Source organism: Patiria miniata, unplaced genomic scaffold (genome assembly GCF_015706575.1).
Source record: "Patiria miniata isolate m_02_andy unplaced genomic scaffold, ASM1570657v1 HiC_scaffold_1, whole genome shotgun sequence".
Classification (NCBI taxonomy): domain Eukaryota; kingdom Metazoa; phylum Echinodermata; class Asteroidea; order Valvatida; family Asterinidae; genus Patiria; species Patiria miniata.
In genome coordinates, this window is record NW_024037047.1 from 30,409,347 (window position 1) to 30,426,827 (window position 17,481).

Consider the following 17,481-nt stretch of genomic DNA (forward strand, 5'->3'; position numbering starts at 1 on the left):
TCCCAGTTTGAGTACTTTGATGATGGAGTACGATTTCGAATAGTCGAGTCGTACTACTTCTCGAGCTCGAGTACCATGAATTCATGTCTGAGTATTTTGATAAACGAGTGCAAGTAAAAGTATTCTCAAAAAGTATTCGAGTTGTTCTCGAGTACGAGTACCGAGTATGAGCACTACAACACTGTACAAATGTACATGGATAAAGATATCCCACCAATTTTCTTTTTTGGAAGGTGGCAAGCAGAACATTGGTGAAGCATGGGAAAATGATACTCCAGAAATCAGGGAATTGGGCCCTGGTCTTCTCAAATTTTCCTTGGACATTAAAAAAATTCAACATTTTGTCAAAATTTCCTTGGATATTAACCAAAAAAAAATATCAAATTTCGGAATCCTTATAAACTCACAAAGACCAACAGCTCTTCATTGGTAAAGTTATTGTAAATAAAGACAAAGTACATGTGTAGCAATATGTACTAAAATCAAAGGCTCTAAAATATTCATGTCTCTGGATATCCGGGATCACATCTTTAAGTAACTCAACTTGTATGAACATTTATCATTTTTTTTTTTAATTCGTAGCGACCAAAAGGACCAGGTTCTTTGATGTTCATATTTTGCTAACAACCTAATTGGCTTATTATTTGGACTTCAGCCAGCATAGCCCATGAAAGTCTTTTGATTTATTTCCAGTAGGTGGAGGATGAGAAGAAAATTATAGTTTTATTGATGGGAGAAACCTGGCATGAAAATCAATGGGAAATCCCTGGATTCATGCTGGGACTGAAAACCCAGTCCACATTTTAGCCTCTAGGCGAGATTCGACTCAAGCAGCCAATTTAACGAAACTTTATGCAATGGCGTAACCCAACTTATGCCTCATTTTATTGCGTAAGTTGCGCAACATCTCAGTTGCGACATTCTTCACGGCAGTTTCACAATGTGCAAGTCTACCACTTACGCAACAAATTATGGCATAACTTACACAATCATTTAAGGTAGCGTAAGTTGTGCCGCTGCGACTGAAAATGGACTAAATGAGTAATCGTGATCGTCGTGGAGCCTATAATTGCTCAACTTATCAAGGTTGATACAAGAAACCTGCAGATTTGTTTTTGAAGGACATGGATGACTTTGTTTTAACCCATGGCAGAATTGTTAGAGTTGCTGTAAGAGTCCGAAGAAAGTTGGACAAAAAAAATTGGTTTTAAAATGGCAGGCGGAGGTCGACAACTGTTTTGTGACTGAACAGAAATTGTACACACAAACAGCTGTCGTAAAAGGTGAAATTGTCCTTGTCCAAGATGCTTAAATTGTTTAAAACGTTGTGCAGCTACGCCAGGTGTCGTGAAATCAATTTGAAGTTTATTGCCCAGCTGTGCATCAAATCTGCATAAATCCTATGCATGGCGAAGTCATGCACTGTTTTTCTTGAAATCGGCCGAGGAAAGTACCGCTACGCCAACCTGATCTCTCTTGTGTTAGCTGAATTTCTATTGGCATTCGACATTTATAAATGGATCATCTGCGGTTGGAGCCCAATGGGAAAGAATGTAGTATCCAGACGCCACTTCAGCGGTTGTGTACAAAGTCTATGGAGAGTCAAGAAAATTTTCCAAGTATTTCCTAACAAAATTGAAAAGTTTTCTCAGTCCCAGATTCATGTCTTATCAACATTTTTGCAATGACTGACCTTCATTGAAATGATATATGAAGAAAAAAAGTGGCGTCAGGTTGCAACATTCTTTCCCCCAAATGTTCATCCACCCCAATATATTGAGCTTGCAAATCATGTTCGTGGCAGATCTGAAAAGTCAAAAGTGGCTATTATTTTTGTTCATTATAATTATATGGTATTGATGTAAATACAACGAAATTAGATAAAAGACCGATTTGATTTGTAAAAGCAGAATTTTATTAAAACTTATTCTAAACTACAAAATCTAGACTCCTCAGACAGATCTGTGATTTATGGAATTTGGAGACAATCAAATGTTTTTGTTACAATAAAACATTCCTCATAATACTGGAGATTAACATGAAATCTGGTTTAAAGGGAATGTACATCATTGGCTTTTGCTGTAATTTTCAGAAATGGAGTATTTGAGGGGTTAGTATAATATATCAAATATTGTTACACTGACATGCTTGAAGTTTTATGTTCGAAAATGCTGGAAAAACCAAGAAAAACAAAATTGTTCAAATAGTCTGGTTCCCTGACTCCACTAAAGATGAAATGGATCAATTTATAGTTGCCAGAAAATTGTACGGTAAGGGAACCAGTCTAGCTGGCCTGCACCCGTTCATGAACATGTAACCAATACCAAAAAAAATTTGGACTGAAAAAGGGTAAATTTGGAGCAGTAGTTGAAATATAGTTGGGTTTTTCCAATGGTGGTCGGCCGACCACTGTTGGAAATGTATACAAAAATACCATTTTCTTGAAAATGACTTCACACCAGGTGCCATAATTTTACAGGATGCTTTAGACTGTCATTTACCAACATCCTAGTAAGGTATTTCTTAAAAACTTGATAGTTTTATTTTTCGATGTTTGCAAATGTTTTATATTCCCTTTAAATACGGCTAAAACTGACAATACAGTACTGATCGTTTGAACATAAATGTTAAACTTCAGCTTTTTTTTTTTATTTCGTTGCATTCCCTGAAATCTGTGTAAAAAATGGTGCTTAATAATGGAGGGTAAATGTAGGAAATGTTGGTTTGCATATTTAGATTCACTTAGGATAACAAAATATCAGTGAAATATGATTCCAATGTTTCAGGCTATTTTGTGAAACGGCAGTTTTCAGCAGCTTTGTATTCCCTTACATAACGGGCTAGTGTGCACTCAACAAAACTGCGTTTCTTCCATAGATCCTGTTAAATTAAGATACTCTTCAAAAAATGAATTTTTTTTTCACGAAACATATTTTCTATTTGTATGTTTTAACGAAAAATCTACTGCATGCCGAGTTGGGGCGTCTACGAACCTCTGAAAAAAAAAAGAACTTCACTTTGCGCACAAATGAACTCGCCCTGCGAGAGCCTAAGAAATAATTCAATAACTAAAAGTAGTTAGTTTTTTTTTTGTTCGATGTCTCATCCAAAAGCGAATAACTTTATTGCTAGGAAAATAGCAATTTATAACACAAATCTATTTTTTGAGGTTTAAAGATATAGTCAATCATTTGTAATTGGTGCATTTTGTTCGTTTGAAGCAACAAAAGTGTTCAAAATCTAATGAAGGATACTGAACAACTAACCTGATGAAGTTTCAGCTAAGCTTCAGCTGTATATTCCGATAAAAACAGCATTCTAGGATCTCAATTTTAAATCAAAAGTTGCTGAATCATGTTTTGAATTGTTCTGAATTGCAGCTATACGCGATGTCATGCCGAATAACAAAACGAACTACTAATTTAAATTTTCCTACGGTGCGTCTTAAGACGCACCGTTGGAAAGGCCTTCTTTCGTTGATTACTTTAAAATGACAGCTTTCCAGAAAGAATAATTTCACATGGAGTTTAGTCCACTTACTATCTTTCAACCAAGTATGTTTTTCAACAATAATTACGCCAGTTACTTTTTCGGATGGCTGCAAATGATGACTATAGCTTTAACTTGAAAATTGCTTGGGGATGCGTCTTTACTTAGACCTTGCGCATGTGGAGAACGTGCATGTCCAATTGCTTGCACATGTAAATGGTAAGGAGTGCATACAACCTATGGGCTTGAAACAATGACGTTGTGCTTCGTTTACATGCGAGCTTTCTTATGGGAATATGGGACAGAGAGAACTCTCCCTCTTTTGTGTTGGTCGTCGTGTTTACTGTGAGGGCAGAGATGGTCATTGTGAATGATTCTAGCTGCTTTGCGCCGAAATGGCAGCATCGAGCTGCATACTCCCCAGGGAGCTGAGATTGTATTTGGAATGTTTCATTGGCCCAATGATCAGTGTGAAGCCCGATTCATACTTCACACGTATGCAAAACGAATTTGACGTCATGAAACATTCCCTATGAAATTCGCCCGAGTTGAAATATGTTCAACTGAACCGGGCTTATTATGTAAAAAAAAAAAATAGTATAATTGTAACGCTTTCCATCATATCAACAATGTCAAAGCGCTACACAACTATTGTAATTTACAGTAGACTTTCAGCACCAATATTGGTGGTTACATATTATTACCGAAGTCTCAAGAATTCTTTTGAGATATCTGGGGAGATGTGTTCAGTAACAATAGTCAAGAGTGTGCATAGGGTACAGGGACACTGGGGGTTGGGGGGGGGGTACCCCTTGGTCTCTAACCTGGCTCCCGTTAGAAAATATGAATGTAAACAAAACATAGCATCATTACATTTCAGGCCTATTTTGTTGTATAAACTCCTTGCCATCTACAATTCCTGGAGTCGTAAGACCTGGGACCAATTTCATAGAGCTGCTTAAGCACAAAATTTGCTTAAGCACGAAAAAACATTGCTAAGTAAAATCACGTAACCCGCCAAAACTCCATGCGATGTACATTGCTTGTGACTGGTAATTAGCTGTTGTTTACTTAGCATAACAATCGAGTGGATTTTTGGCCGGTAACCTGATTATATTAAGCAAGATTTTTTTGTGCTTAAGCAAATTTTGTGCTTAAGCAAATTTTGTGCTTAAGCAAATTTTGTGCTTAAGCCGCTCTTTGAAATTGGCCCCAGGAAGGTGTTGGAGACCAACATTTGTGGGTGCGTGGATGTAAAAAGAATCAAATTTGCAGGACCTTGATTTTTGTTGTTTGGAATTTGAGTAAATTTTACTATGAGATAAAAGAATTTGGGAAATAAGCTTGGGCAACATATTTTTTGGCCAATATTTCCATAAAAAAAATGGATATCACGCATTTTATAGAAAAACATGTTATAGAAGTATAATTATACCGAGGGGCTAAATGGAGTACTCGATGGGTGAAGGGGGAGGTAGGGATGGGGCTACACCTGTCGCCCCCAGCTGAAAGATAATGGAGCCACTACTCTACTTCTATTAGTTTGAAATGGGTCTGATTGTCTATATCTACGGCTATTCACTGAAACAGACATTGTTATCAATGACTATGGCTTTTCACCATAGCACGCCAATGGCAAAAACAGAAGCCACAGCCATAACTATCTGATTCTGACATGGCCTAAGCCATAGCCCTCTATGCTAAGCCATAGCCCTCTATGCTAGCGCCCCCATGGGATCCCATGCTGGTAGAACCTGCGGCTCCTGATCAAAGACCTCCATGACTTCCTGAGACACAAACTTCTTGTCCACGACGACCTCGTAGACAAACTCGGAGAACCAGTCGTCTGTCATCAGCAGGTAGCCTGGAGACAAGATTAAGAAAATAAATGAAATATCAGAAGAGAAAATCTTCTTTATTTTTTATCAAATAAACCACAAAGGGAAACTGACTAGGCTCTCTATTAAACATGGGCCAAGTTCGGGCAAGGACCATTAGTCGACTAGTGGTTGATTTGTGACGTACCTTACGCCTGCGCACTGATAGCAACGTGCGAACGTCTCTAGTCAAACGCTGGTCAAAATGTCATCGCAAAACTTCTGGATCCTGGCTCTCTGCTAGCGTTATGAATGCGCACGGCTATTGGTTACCGGCGAAGCAACCAACCCCAGTAAGCTGGTTCCAAATAGTCGACTAGCGTAGTCAACCACCGTCGACTAGACAGAGTTCGGGCAAACGTTAGTTAACCATTGGTCAACTATAGTCCTTGCGCGAACTTGGCCATGGTTGATCAAACAAACCGACTGGAGAAGGTTTTGAACCTGGGATCCAGACACCATTGTCCTTTGAATGCAGGGAACGGTAGTGGGCAATATATTAGGAAACATTAGCAGGATTTCCTCCTAATGTATGCAAATTATATGCAGGACTAGGAAGATAATGCAACTAGGTCGGATTCCCAGCCCCTGAATACAAAATCACAACGATACCGTAAGAGCGGAACCAGCCTATTGCAAAATGGCAACAAGGCTACCACTAGTGGGCAGTTTGTGAGGTGATGAGTTTCAATTTTCGCGAAAATTCCAAAGTGTCTCTGGCAACTTTAAATAAAGAGAGGGGCAGGGTTTTTCAGTTTGTGAAACCTATAGATGCAGTTGAAATGCTTGAAAATTGCCTTCGTGCAGACACTGGCGATTTTGCCTGCCTGCTATCCATATTTCTGACATGGAGATCAGTGCTGGTTACTGCTGAACCAGCATGGCAACTCCATTAACCTTTGACCCTTAACCTTTGACCCTTACTGACCTTTATCCCCTCTGTCTTCACCCCAGGAGTTCTCTACCCTCCACTTGGTGGTACAGTCACTGGTGGTGTCGCCCTCTTTTGGTTCCTTGGGTGAAGAAATAGTACCAAACAGTCAAATAATTTTGTTTGCATGTGCACGGTGTTGCACTGACTGAATAAACATGGGCAGAAAATGTGGGGCTCAAAATCAGAACTCAATAAAAAGAAATTATGACTTTTTTAATGTTTTCGTTATGAGGCTTTCCGATGTGAATCAGATATAGCATTGGGTACCGCACAATTGACATTTAGTGCCACATGGTCGAGTGGTCAAGAAATCTGCATCAGTACAATAAACAGGAAGCTGTGGTTTTGGGTGCGTTTGAGTAATTCACACTGGTCGACTCGGGTTTATCCCCGTGCCGTTCGATTAGCTCTGACGTCATTCTCGGGGCTCGCCTGGGTCAGCCACCACAGACTGTGCTTGCGGAGCAGAGGCACTGGTGGAAATATGGTCACACGCATGCGTAACAGGTTTTCGACATCTTTATTTTTCTTTGTCAAACGCTTTGATCATGTATGATTGGGCCTGAGAAGTTCTTCTCTCAAGCTCTTGAAAATAGCTGTGCATAAATTCTGCGGAATCATTACATTGGTGAAGAGAAAACCTGTTATTTACCTATTACCGCATGTACAACATTGTATAACCTGTATGAATTGCCTGATGAATCCGGGGTGGTTATGGTAGCAGACCAGTAAATAAACTTCCATAGACCCCAATGGTAAATGCTCCCACTTCAAAAATTCGGGAAAAATACTCACAACTCTCCAAGGTGTTCGAGACACACATCAAATTAAAGCTTATTTCATCATCTTTCATTTTCTTTTCAATTTTCGGGGGGGGGGGTCAACTGATGACTTTTAGGAGAAATTTCCATCTGAAGATGATCACCCCTGGAAAATAGTCCTGAAGCCCATCGCCATTTTGAAAAACGATGCCTACACTCCATTGCAAAATAGAGCGCTTTTAGGGTCCAAATTACATCAAAATTACCTAGAACTGCAAGCTCCCAGTCCTGTGCACGGCTTCCACCCATATTTTTTACAAACCCTCAAGTTCATGGCCCACAGCATGCTCAAATACCGAAGATTTTGAGGGCATGCAAATCGTGATTTGGCCGGCGCAGGCAATTTCGGACCGATTTACTGGCCTGCACCCTTATGGGCAGGATAGGGAGTAATACATCTACATGTAGGTAGGGCAGTTAGGGGCAGTACAGTGGCCTCATTTGGGAAGTTGATATTATTCCCAAAATGGAATTCGCACCGGGGCGATGTATAAGAATTCAATATTTGGTTTTGCCCTTTACCAACATATTTTTTTATACACACTTTATGCTCGGTGCTGTCCCGAGCGATTGTGAGAAGAAATTCACAACTACTCAGGTGGGACTCAAACCCACGACCTCCTGCTTTCTAGTGCAGACGTCTTACCAATCGACAACTGAGCTTGCCAGGGTCGGCTGGCTGGTTCGAATCTGATATAGCAGCGGGTACTGCAACGAAACTATTCCTAAAGATGATATTCTGTTGATATTTACCTCGGTGGTGACCCCCGTTAGAGCCATTGCATGGGTCATGAGGGATTCCCCAAAGATCAGCCTGTCGGATTTGTCCAGATCCAGCATCGATACGCCGAATACAAGGTCGTAGTTGAGTCTGTGGAGAACAAAATAAAAACCCGAAAGAGCTGTCAGGAATTGTGCCTCCTCACAACGTGCCTCCCAAAAACTGTGGTGAGTTATGCTGAAAGCTGCTGAGGAAAATGAGACATGGTCTACTTACATTCTCGTGTCGAGATGCCCAGTTTTGCCACTGAAATGTTTAACAACATCACAGCCAAACCACACAGGCTGAATAAAACAGAGAAAAAAGATACACTTTTAGTACAAAATAATATACTTTCTGACTGTTCCCAAGTTGTAACAGTTACTTGCAAAGCCCTATACTTAAAACTATTTCGGACATGTGCAGACAGTTAATGTGAACGACAATGTCAAGCAGATATAAACGCATGTACTACACGTACAATTATAACATTACGGAACAAATATCATGAACTTGTTATTTATTCCGCATCATTTAAGGCTGTTAGAAGAACTCACTATACCAAAACTGAGTAAGTGTATTGGAAATACACTTAGCTTACAGTAACTGCTTTTACATCATGGTATTGCTAAACAAGTAAAATTCTGTACTTTGGCAATTAAGGTGTGGCTTAGCTTGCTCCTTCTGGATCATACATTTGCAAAAAGAAAAAAGGTTTTTAAGAATTTAAAATGTTATATTTTCAATAATCATTCATTACATTTCCCTTGTCTCAAAATAACTTGACAGAAATCATGACTTAAAGGGAAAATACAACATTTGCAAACATCAAAAAATAAAACTACCAAATCCTTTTGAAATACCTTGCTGGACTGTTGGTGAATGACAGTGTAAAGCATCCTGTAAAATCATGGCACCTGGTATACTGTTATTTTCAAGAAAAGTGGTATTTTTGTATCAATTTCCAACGCTGATCGGCCGATCAGCGTTGGAAAAAACTGGCTTTTTTCAAATACTGGCCCCAGTTAACCATCGCACTTGTTTGCAATCGATTACACACCTATGAACGGGTACAAGCCAGCTAGACTGGTTCCCTGACCTTACAATTCCCCAATGTATGTAAACTGCTCTGTTTCTTCTTAAATGGAGTCAGGGAACCAGACTACAGGAAAATGATTGTTTTTCTTGGTTTTTATAGCCTTTTCGAACCCAAAACCTCAAAAAAGTCAGTGTAACTATATTTGCTATATATTTCCAACCCCCCAATTCCATCCATTTCTGAAAATTACAGCAAAAGCAAATGATGTATATTCCCTTTAACTTCACTTCACAAAACTTTGCACAATTCACAAATGCTTTGTAAGTGATGAATAAATATTTGACTGAACGTTTCAAATAAGAAATCGAGATTTCGAGTACCTCTCCTGATTTGATCATCTCTAGCGAGAGTTTCTTGAGTACATGCACAGGCTGGTTGTTGTAGATGGTCCTGCGTCCACCGACCATGTTCCCTAGGAACTCAACGGTTAAGGCCTTGCCGTACGGGCTGCTGGGCCGTGGGTCATTGACAAGGCAAACCTGGGGGAACAAATGTCAGTACAAAGGCCTTGTTAGAAAGGCAAAGACTGAAAAATTGGTCAGAGAGACAGTGCTACCCTATCCAAAGGAGCAGTGGCGTCTACTTTAAATCTCTCGTTGAATCAATTTTGTTCAACCAGTTAGCAGGGTCAACTCTAGTGTAAGCACTACCCATGTGAATGGATCATGGCACTAAAGCGGGCTACATTACATTTGCTTTACAATAAGTTGTCACGGAAATTAGAGATTACAAATGTATCTGGATAGATTGGTGGTACGAGCAAAACCAGAAACAGGGGTGTAAGTGGGCCTTTCCAGAAAATTTGGAGTGAACAAGAAAAGTGTGACAAGAAAAGTAGTGACTGGGGCAATGCATACTTGGACAGTATTCCTATTGGTCAGTAGCCAGACACTTGTTTTAACCCTAACTCCCTAGGCCTTTTTGCTAGGATGTAGCCTCAATCCTGCAAAATCCTCCAATTGGCCTCATGGAAAAATAACATATAGCCTCAATCCTGCAAATTCCTCCGCTATTTCTTGAATATGGTCCATGGAGGGGTGACCACTGCCTGAATCCTGCAAAATCCTCCGGCTATGACTGTCAATAGGCTGAGGCAGAGGCAGTGACATCCTGGAGCAGTGCGGAGGATGTCAAGTATAATCAAGGGCTAAATTTATGCACGGCTGAGCATAAACAACACAAGGTCCGGCCCAAGACCTTGACACAGTGCGTACTCCGAAATCAGCAACCCACTTTTGCCGTGTAACCTCAATCCTGCAAATTCCTCTAATTTGCAAAAAGGATTTTGGAGGATTCAGGGCGGTTAGGGTTAATCTCTGTTTAACCCATAACTGAAGAATCAATAAACCATAATAAGAGTGCTCAGACCATTTCGGTGCTACAGTGAGTAACAGGCAGGGCAGTTTCAGGTGCTACAGTAAGTAATTGGCAGGGGGGTTTCAGGCGCCACAGTGAGTAATAGGCAGGGCAGTTTGGGGTGCTACAGTGACTAAAGGCTTAAACACCGCTCAGTGATTATTCCACATCTCTTGTTCAATGGATTAGGTTTTTTAGTTCATGGATATCCCACGAAGTTAATGAACATTTCTTCATTATCAACCTCCTCATGTTTTTTTTTTTGTCAGGCTACATGTATAGTGTTGACAAACTTTGGTTCGTATCACAACCAGAATTATTATTAGTAAGACTAGTTTTCAATTGATTAGAATTGTTTATATTTACCTTATTTTGCAGATCGTAGACTGGTTTGATGTATTCCTCATAGAATGCCTTAGGAGTGATGGGGCCAATCTTGTGATAGGCTTTGTTCTTGTCATGGTATTCCCATGTGATGGTAGAGGGAGGGGTGCCTAAGCATATGGCGCATATACGGTAAACCTAACAAAGACAAGAATTAACCCAAAGTAAATAAATCAATAAAAGGATTGACACTTATAAAAACAATACCCAAGTATGATTGAATGATGGTGTAAACTTAATCATATCACTAACTTGCAAATTATTTTTTAAAAGCCCTTTATCGATCAAAGACAGCTTTTAGAAATTGATTAAAATAGTAGTATCAACGATTAAAAAAAGTAGTATCAATTATGTGCATGTACTGTACAGCGTGTCCCCATAAACAAAGTCGCTGATTGGCTCAAAAGGTGGTCATACTAGCTAATCAGATTTTGTATTATCTTAAAGCCTATGGTCTTGTTTATAATTGGTGAAAATATCAAGAAAATCCATCAATGCAAACCAGAGATATCGTTGATTTTGTAAGGCTATATTATTTTCCTCCTGCACAATGAGTTAAGCATGTTAACAAAGAACGTCAAAAGGATCTATACAACATTGACACTCGAGTAATTTGCATTTAGAGCAGTTACCACATGCTTTTGAATAGTCCTCTTCGAGGAACAATCAAATAAACACCCTCTAGCTATGCTGTTTCTTCTTTTATTTATTTACAAATGAAATCTTTTTACATAAAGGCCATGCAATATTTCAAGCACTGCGTAAGACATACCAATAACCCAATAATTGGTATATATACAAGCAAATACTTAGTGTGGAAATTACATTGTGCAAGTCGAAAAATACATAGCCTTACCAAATCAAAGATATCTCTGGTTTGCATCGTTGGATTTTCTTGATTTTTTCACCAATTATAAACAAGACCATAGGCTTGAAAATGCTATAAAATTTGATAAGCCAGTATGACCAACTTTTGAGAAAATCAGCGATTTCTTTGTGCGCAATGTTTATGGGTACACGCTGTAGATGTAACTCTATGGCTATTACATTTAACCCTAAAGGGGCCGGGTTATTTTGACCATCTCTCAGCCGGGGGGGGGGGGGGGGGGGGGGGGGGGGGGGGGGGGGGGGGGGGGGGGGGGGGGGGGGGGGGGGGATTCCGCCCCCCCCCCCTAAGATCTCGGCCATCGAGTGACGGAAAATTTTGAAACTCAGCACATGCATAGAGCAACTCTTCCTAAACATGCCCAAGAAATTTCATGACTATAGGTCAAAGGGTTTTGGAATTATGGCTAATTAATTATTCATATGTATGAATTGCAATTCTGCTTGGTGTACACGACGTATATACGAAAATTCAGTTTTCACGGCGCGTTTTTTCGCTACGTGCCAACCCGTGGTCCGATTTTTATGTTTTTGGTATCAAAAGATGCGCAAAGCTCGAGGCTAAAAAGTCATAACAGCTCGGGTCGCGAAAAAATTTTTTTTAGAAGCTATCGCGGAAAATGTTGAGGGGGGGGGGGCGGATTCCGCCCCCCCCGGCCCCTTTAGGGTTAAGGGAACAGTTACAGAAATAACAAATGCCGTGTGTGAATCATGTGGCTATGGCCAGCAATACACGGGTCTATGGGAAGTGGCTACAGCCACTAGCCAGTGGCTTCCAGGCAATGACAGTACACCGATTTGACAGAGTGAAACAATAAATACACTTGATACATACCTCCCCAACCATCCTATTGATTTCTTTGTTAATTTCCTCATCTGTGGCTTTGCGATGCACCATTGCTTGAAGTTCTTTAGCATATCCCCGCACCTAGGAAAAAAAGTCCTCAGTTAAATCACTAAAACAAAAGTATTTCACTAACAAAATCAATCTACATAACCATAATCCTGACTGCAGGATGAGAAGGTGTGAAACGTTACCCATGACATCCCAGGTGTGGGGCTGAAACCTTCCATCCCATATCCTCCAGAATTTATCAGGAGATTTGAATGTTTTTGCAATATTGGAGAGGGTACAACAAACCCACAATTACGCTACACATGTGTTCATGTTGTGAAAAGGGCTGCGTTTGGGGTTGGAATCATTTGCCTGGCTGTCAGTCATCATGGCAAGACCTCAGTTTAATGCCCAATAGGTTTTTTTCATAGAGCTATATTAAATAACTTATACTAGAGCGCTAACTCTTCATTCTTGTGCGCGGAGAAGCTTTGAAGCTATCCTGGGCGCAGACATTTTGAATTTATGTGCGTGTTTGTAGAACACAATCAAAATAGATGGATTGAATTTTAAAAGTGTACTCTAAATGCAACGCGCAAGTAGAAGACACGCAAACAACTTAAGCGCGTCATGACAGTTCAAAAAATGTCACGGCGAAAAGCATCTGCAGCGGAGGGACGCGCACCGTTGCGCTGTTTACGAAGAGCAAAATGACACGCTCATTTGCTGATCGTGTGTTTCGGTTTTGGGCGTATCGGCTTCGATGACGCACTGGTATACAATTGCAGATATGCAAATACACAAAATACATTTCTAGTTCTCCATAGGTTTGTGTACAAACATGGATGCACCCAGCAGGCATTACTTTGTACACTGAGTTAGCGCTCTAGTAATTTAATATAGCTCTATGTTTTTTTTTACACAATGCTGGATTTTGAAGCATTGGAGGGAGGTTTCCAGTAAATATTGCCAAGGGAGTTAGGGTTGACCTTGCTCTTGAGAGTGAGATTCATCCGTCGTGAGGCGCAGGATGTGTGCGACTCGGGGAAACACTTCTTGGGCACCAGGCCGTACTTGTCAACCAGGTTGATCAGCATGTCCCACTGGCCCCCGTCGCAGGTCGGATCATGAAGCAGGAAGCTGACAAGCCTGCCCTCTACTGGCTCGCCGCGGCGGAAGACCTCCACAAAGGTGTGGAGGAAATAGTTCATCCTCTCGACCTAGATGGGGCAAGCAGAAAGGGGTTAGGGATGAGATAAGGAAATGAAATTACCGTCCTTTTCTCAGTGTTTTTGTTTGCAAACCGTTGCACATGCATGAACAAGTGCAAGCCTTCTAGTCTGAAATACCTTACTGGACTGTTCGTGAATAATAGTCTCAACCATCCTGTGAAATCATGACACCTGGTGTGCTGTCATTTTCAAGAAAAGTGGAATTTTGCATCAATTTCCAACGATGGTCAGCCGACCATCGTTGGAAAAAACTGACTTTTTTTGTTAATACTGCCCCCAATTTACCAAATGTAGTTAGTCCACATTTTGTTTGCAATCGGTTGCACATGCACTAACAAGTGCACGCCTTCTAGTCTGGTTCCCTGACCTGACAATCTATAAACTGCTCCATTTCATCAGAGGTAGGGTTAGGGAGCCAGACTACAAAAACAACACCGTTTTCTTGGTTTTCCCAGCATTTATGAGCACATAACTGTAAACAGGTCAGCGTATCAACATTTGCTATAAAATACTAACCCCGAAATCCATCCATTTCCGGAAATTGCAATAAAAGCAAATGTTGTATATTCCCTTTATTCAAGTCATTATTTGCCAAATAAAACATAAAACTCCAGTCAACTTTTGAGATATCCTTGTGTCTGTTTAGTTGGACTTGAATCCCACAGATAAAGAATAACGAATAGGCTATCGTTATGGCAGCTGTTGTTTAGCGCCCTCTACGATATTTTTTTGATACGCACGCAGGTATATAATTATTTGTTTCCCCACGTTTTAGCGAGTATTGCGACAGCTCAGTTGATAGAGGGAAGGATTTTGCACCGCGAGGTTGCGGGTTCGTTTTCCTTTTCTAACCTGAGGCTTTGGAGGATTTTTTTAAAAGGGAAATAATGTCCGAATTTCATAACGTTCAAATTCACTTTTTTCCTTCTAATTTTATATTTTCTTCTCATGTTTTTATAAAAGTTGCAGTCTACCGTAACAATAGAAAATGGGAAGTGCGTTACGGCTGCCCTAACAATAGCCACTGCGAAAGAATAAATTGCAAGGTGGAACAATCTTCTACCTTGTCCCAGAAGAAGAGGAAGGACTGGCTGAACTCTAGGTCCTCCACGTTGAATTTCTTCATCATGGGGATCCTGATAACGTTGAGACAAGCAAAGATCCAGCACCGACCGCTGTTCTTCTGGTTAGTCATTGGCTTGGCATCTGGAATCTATAACATAAGACAATTTTTATACATTTCCAAGGGTGAATCTCACATATTATATAATAATAACAATAATAACAGGTTCTTTTTATATTGCTTTTAACCACGATCACAGCGCTTTACATTATTATTAGGCCCCCCCAAAAAATACTCAGTCTCTGCGCGTGCGTCGATTTTAATCATGCGCGTCAACCTTTTTTTTTTTTTTCCAAATTAACACGGAAGCTACAACAGCGCCCTCTATTGCCGCGCCTCCTCAAATTTTTGTACCAAGGAGCACCAAGGAATGGGGAAATTGCACCAAGGCAAATGATAAAGGGCACCAAGGCAAATTATGGAGGACACCAATGTATAATGAGGACACAAAAAAGCAAAATAGTACCCACCTTGTCTGTACAATACAAGCTTGAAAAAAAAAAAGCCACCAAAAAGTAAATATAAAAAAAACGCGTCGCCCGCATGAATTCCGGAACTTCGGTCTGACCAGAGACCGACTATTTTTGTTTGTTGGCCTTACCCCGATCAATGAAACATTCCAAATACCATCTCAGCTCCCTGGGGAGTATACAGCTCCATGCTGCCTGTTAGGCACAAGCAAGGTAGAATCAATCACCATAACCATCTCTGCTCTCACAGGTACCCATTTACTCCTGGGTGGGGAGAAGCAATGAGTGACAAAGTGCCTTGCCCAATGGCATACGCACCACAAACCCAGGTGGGAATCGAACCCACAACCTGCAGAAATACCCACGAACCACAAGTTCACTGCTCCAGACCACGAGGCCAGGGCCACTGTTTGATGGCAGCTTTGTGCTCGACTGTTTGAATGTTTTAAAAGGGGGGGGGGGGTCTACAAACCTTGTGTTTGAAGGCATGATGAGCCTCCTGCAGAAGCCTGGGATCCACACACACCTCCAGTGGGTCAAACTTCCAGGCTACATTTTGTGCCAACTTGTTCTTGGGGTCAGACTCAAAGCCCGTTTTGAAAGCTTCCACTTGTGCTGATGTCAATTCTGGTTGCGAAGGATAAAAAAGTCGACTTCTGTTAACAGCATGATAGTATCAATGTTTTAAAACACACAATATGACAATATGAATTGCCGGACAAGTTTATGCCTGCCCATATTTTGTTTGTTTTGTTTTTGTTTGTGTTTGCCTGAACAGCTCTGTTGTTTAGGTATAAACCCTAACCCTTTGCTAGGAACCATCCTCAATTCTTCAAATGACTCTGATTGCCACCATGTATCATCAGCAGTATCATGATGCCATTTTGTTTTGAAAAAATACAATAACACTTTAAGTTTAACAGAATACATGTATAGGCCTAATGTGCCTATCAATTGTTTCTCCCTTCACCCCGGGCTTCCCCACACAAGACGTGGGGATTGTAACTTTTGAAGTGACAAAATCCCCACCCCTCAGGCGAAATTTAAGTGACAATCTCTGACACTTACTTGCACTAGTGATTGCCTTTCCATGTAGTACCCTATGGGCTATGGTAACAATGTTTTTGAGAGACCAAAATCCCAACCCTGGGGCAGCGAGGGGGGGGGGGGGAGGGGAAACATTTGATAGGCGCACGATCGGCCGATCGCGCTCCGCTATCGGTCGATCATGACTGCATTGGTTGATTGTGCTGCAACCAGTTGAACACCTTTCCTTTCTAATTAACGGCTCAGGATGATTTTTTTAAAAGGTACTGGTATTACTAAAGTCCAAGATGTACATCATGATTGACCGACAGCACAGTGCGATCGACCGACAGCACAGTGCGATCGACCCATCTCGCAGACTGACCGATTGCGCCCAACATAAACATGGGGCAAAATTGTTAATTTTAACTTAATTTCTCTCATATTTGTGATTTTGTTTGATACATCAAAAATAACATGATTAACATAGGCCCTAGGCCTATAAAATTGCAAAAGTTCATGTAAGTTACCTGCCATCCTCCTGCTCTGACTTATTCTCGATGCCACCGATTTAAATTGGATCAGTAAACGAGGTATAAGCAGGCCTGTCCTCGTAAACAACATAAACAAACACCGTGCCTTGTCACGTGAGTGGACTGTGTCATGTGACAGTGCCACTGATCGGTGCGGCGTACGGTGCGGTGGGGCGTCGGTATCGGTGCGCGGGGCGGCGGTGCGTGCGGCGTGCGGCGGGGCGGCGGGGCAGGGCGGTGCGGTGCGCTGTGCGGAGGGTAATGCAAGTTTATACGCTCGCTAGCCACTTTTTACGTGACCTCCTTTTCACCAACTGATTTATAAAACTTGGACAAGAGAAAAAAAAGAATCTTTATGTCCAATATATGATATATTCTGCTTATGCCAAACTACTGCCAAGCGTTCGTTGAAAATAACAAAGGTAAACCCGTTTAAATACCAGAAAAGTTTAACGTAAAAAAGTGGTCGAAGCGCAGCGGCGATGTAAGCAAATAAAGCAATATCACTTGAGTAGTCGGGTCCCATGCAGATATTACGTTCAGATTGGGTTACCGTCGTCCAGACACTTGACATTTCCATTTTCTTGTTCTCGGGGCATTGTGTATATCTATCTTGTAAACATAGAAACGAGGTTGAAAAGGAAAAGTTCGATGAAC

General features: G+C 41.0%; 1 protein-coding gene across 2 annotated transcripts; it reads right to left on the reverse strand.

Moving 5' to 3' along the window:
- Positions 1-4,656: 4,656 nt before the first annotated feature.
- LOC119728499 (bleomycin hydrolase-like) lies at positions 4,657-17,355 on the reverse strand. Of its 2 annotated transcripts, XM_038200772.1 has the most exons (12): positions 17,265-17,355; positions 16,822-16,896; positions 15,738-15,892; positions 14,736-14,885; positions 13,430-13,660; positions 12,441-12,533; positions 10,703-10,858; positions 9,301-9,459; positions 8,119-8,186; positions 7,875-7,992; positions 6,295-6,379; positions 5,205-5,353 (listed from the first exon to the last, which is right to left on the reverse strand). In XM_038200772.1, the coding sequence occupies exons 2-12, from the start codon at positions 16,826-16,828 to the stop codon at positions 5,205-5,207; spliced, it is 1,371 nt and encodes a 456-aa protein (XP_038056700.1). In that variant the 5' UTR covers positions 16,829-16,896; positions 17,265-17,355. The 2 variants fall into 2 exon arrangements, with proteins under 2 accessions (XP_038056692.1, XP_038056700.1); XM_038200764.1 differs by having other exon boundaries at positions 4,657-5,353; positions 16,822-17,346.
- Positions 17,356-17,481: the final 126 nt, after the last annotated feature.

Coding starts and splice junctions, on each gene's coding strand:
- LOC119728499 (XM_038200764.1), bottom strand. CDS start 16,915: ATGTTGTTTACGAGGACAGGCCTGCTTATACCTCGTTTACTGATCCAA. Junction 14,886..15,737: donor ATCATGCCTTCAAACACAAG/GTTTGTAGACCC, acceptor CTTATGTTATAG/ATTCCAGATGCCAAGCCAAT. Junction 8,187..9,300: donor AGATGATCAAATCAGGAGAG/GTACTCGAAATC, acceptor TGTTTTATTCAG/CCTGTGTGGTTTGGCTGTGA.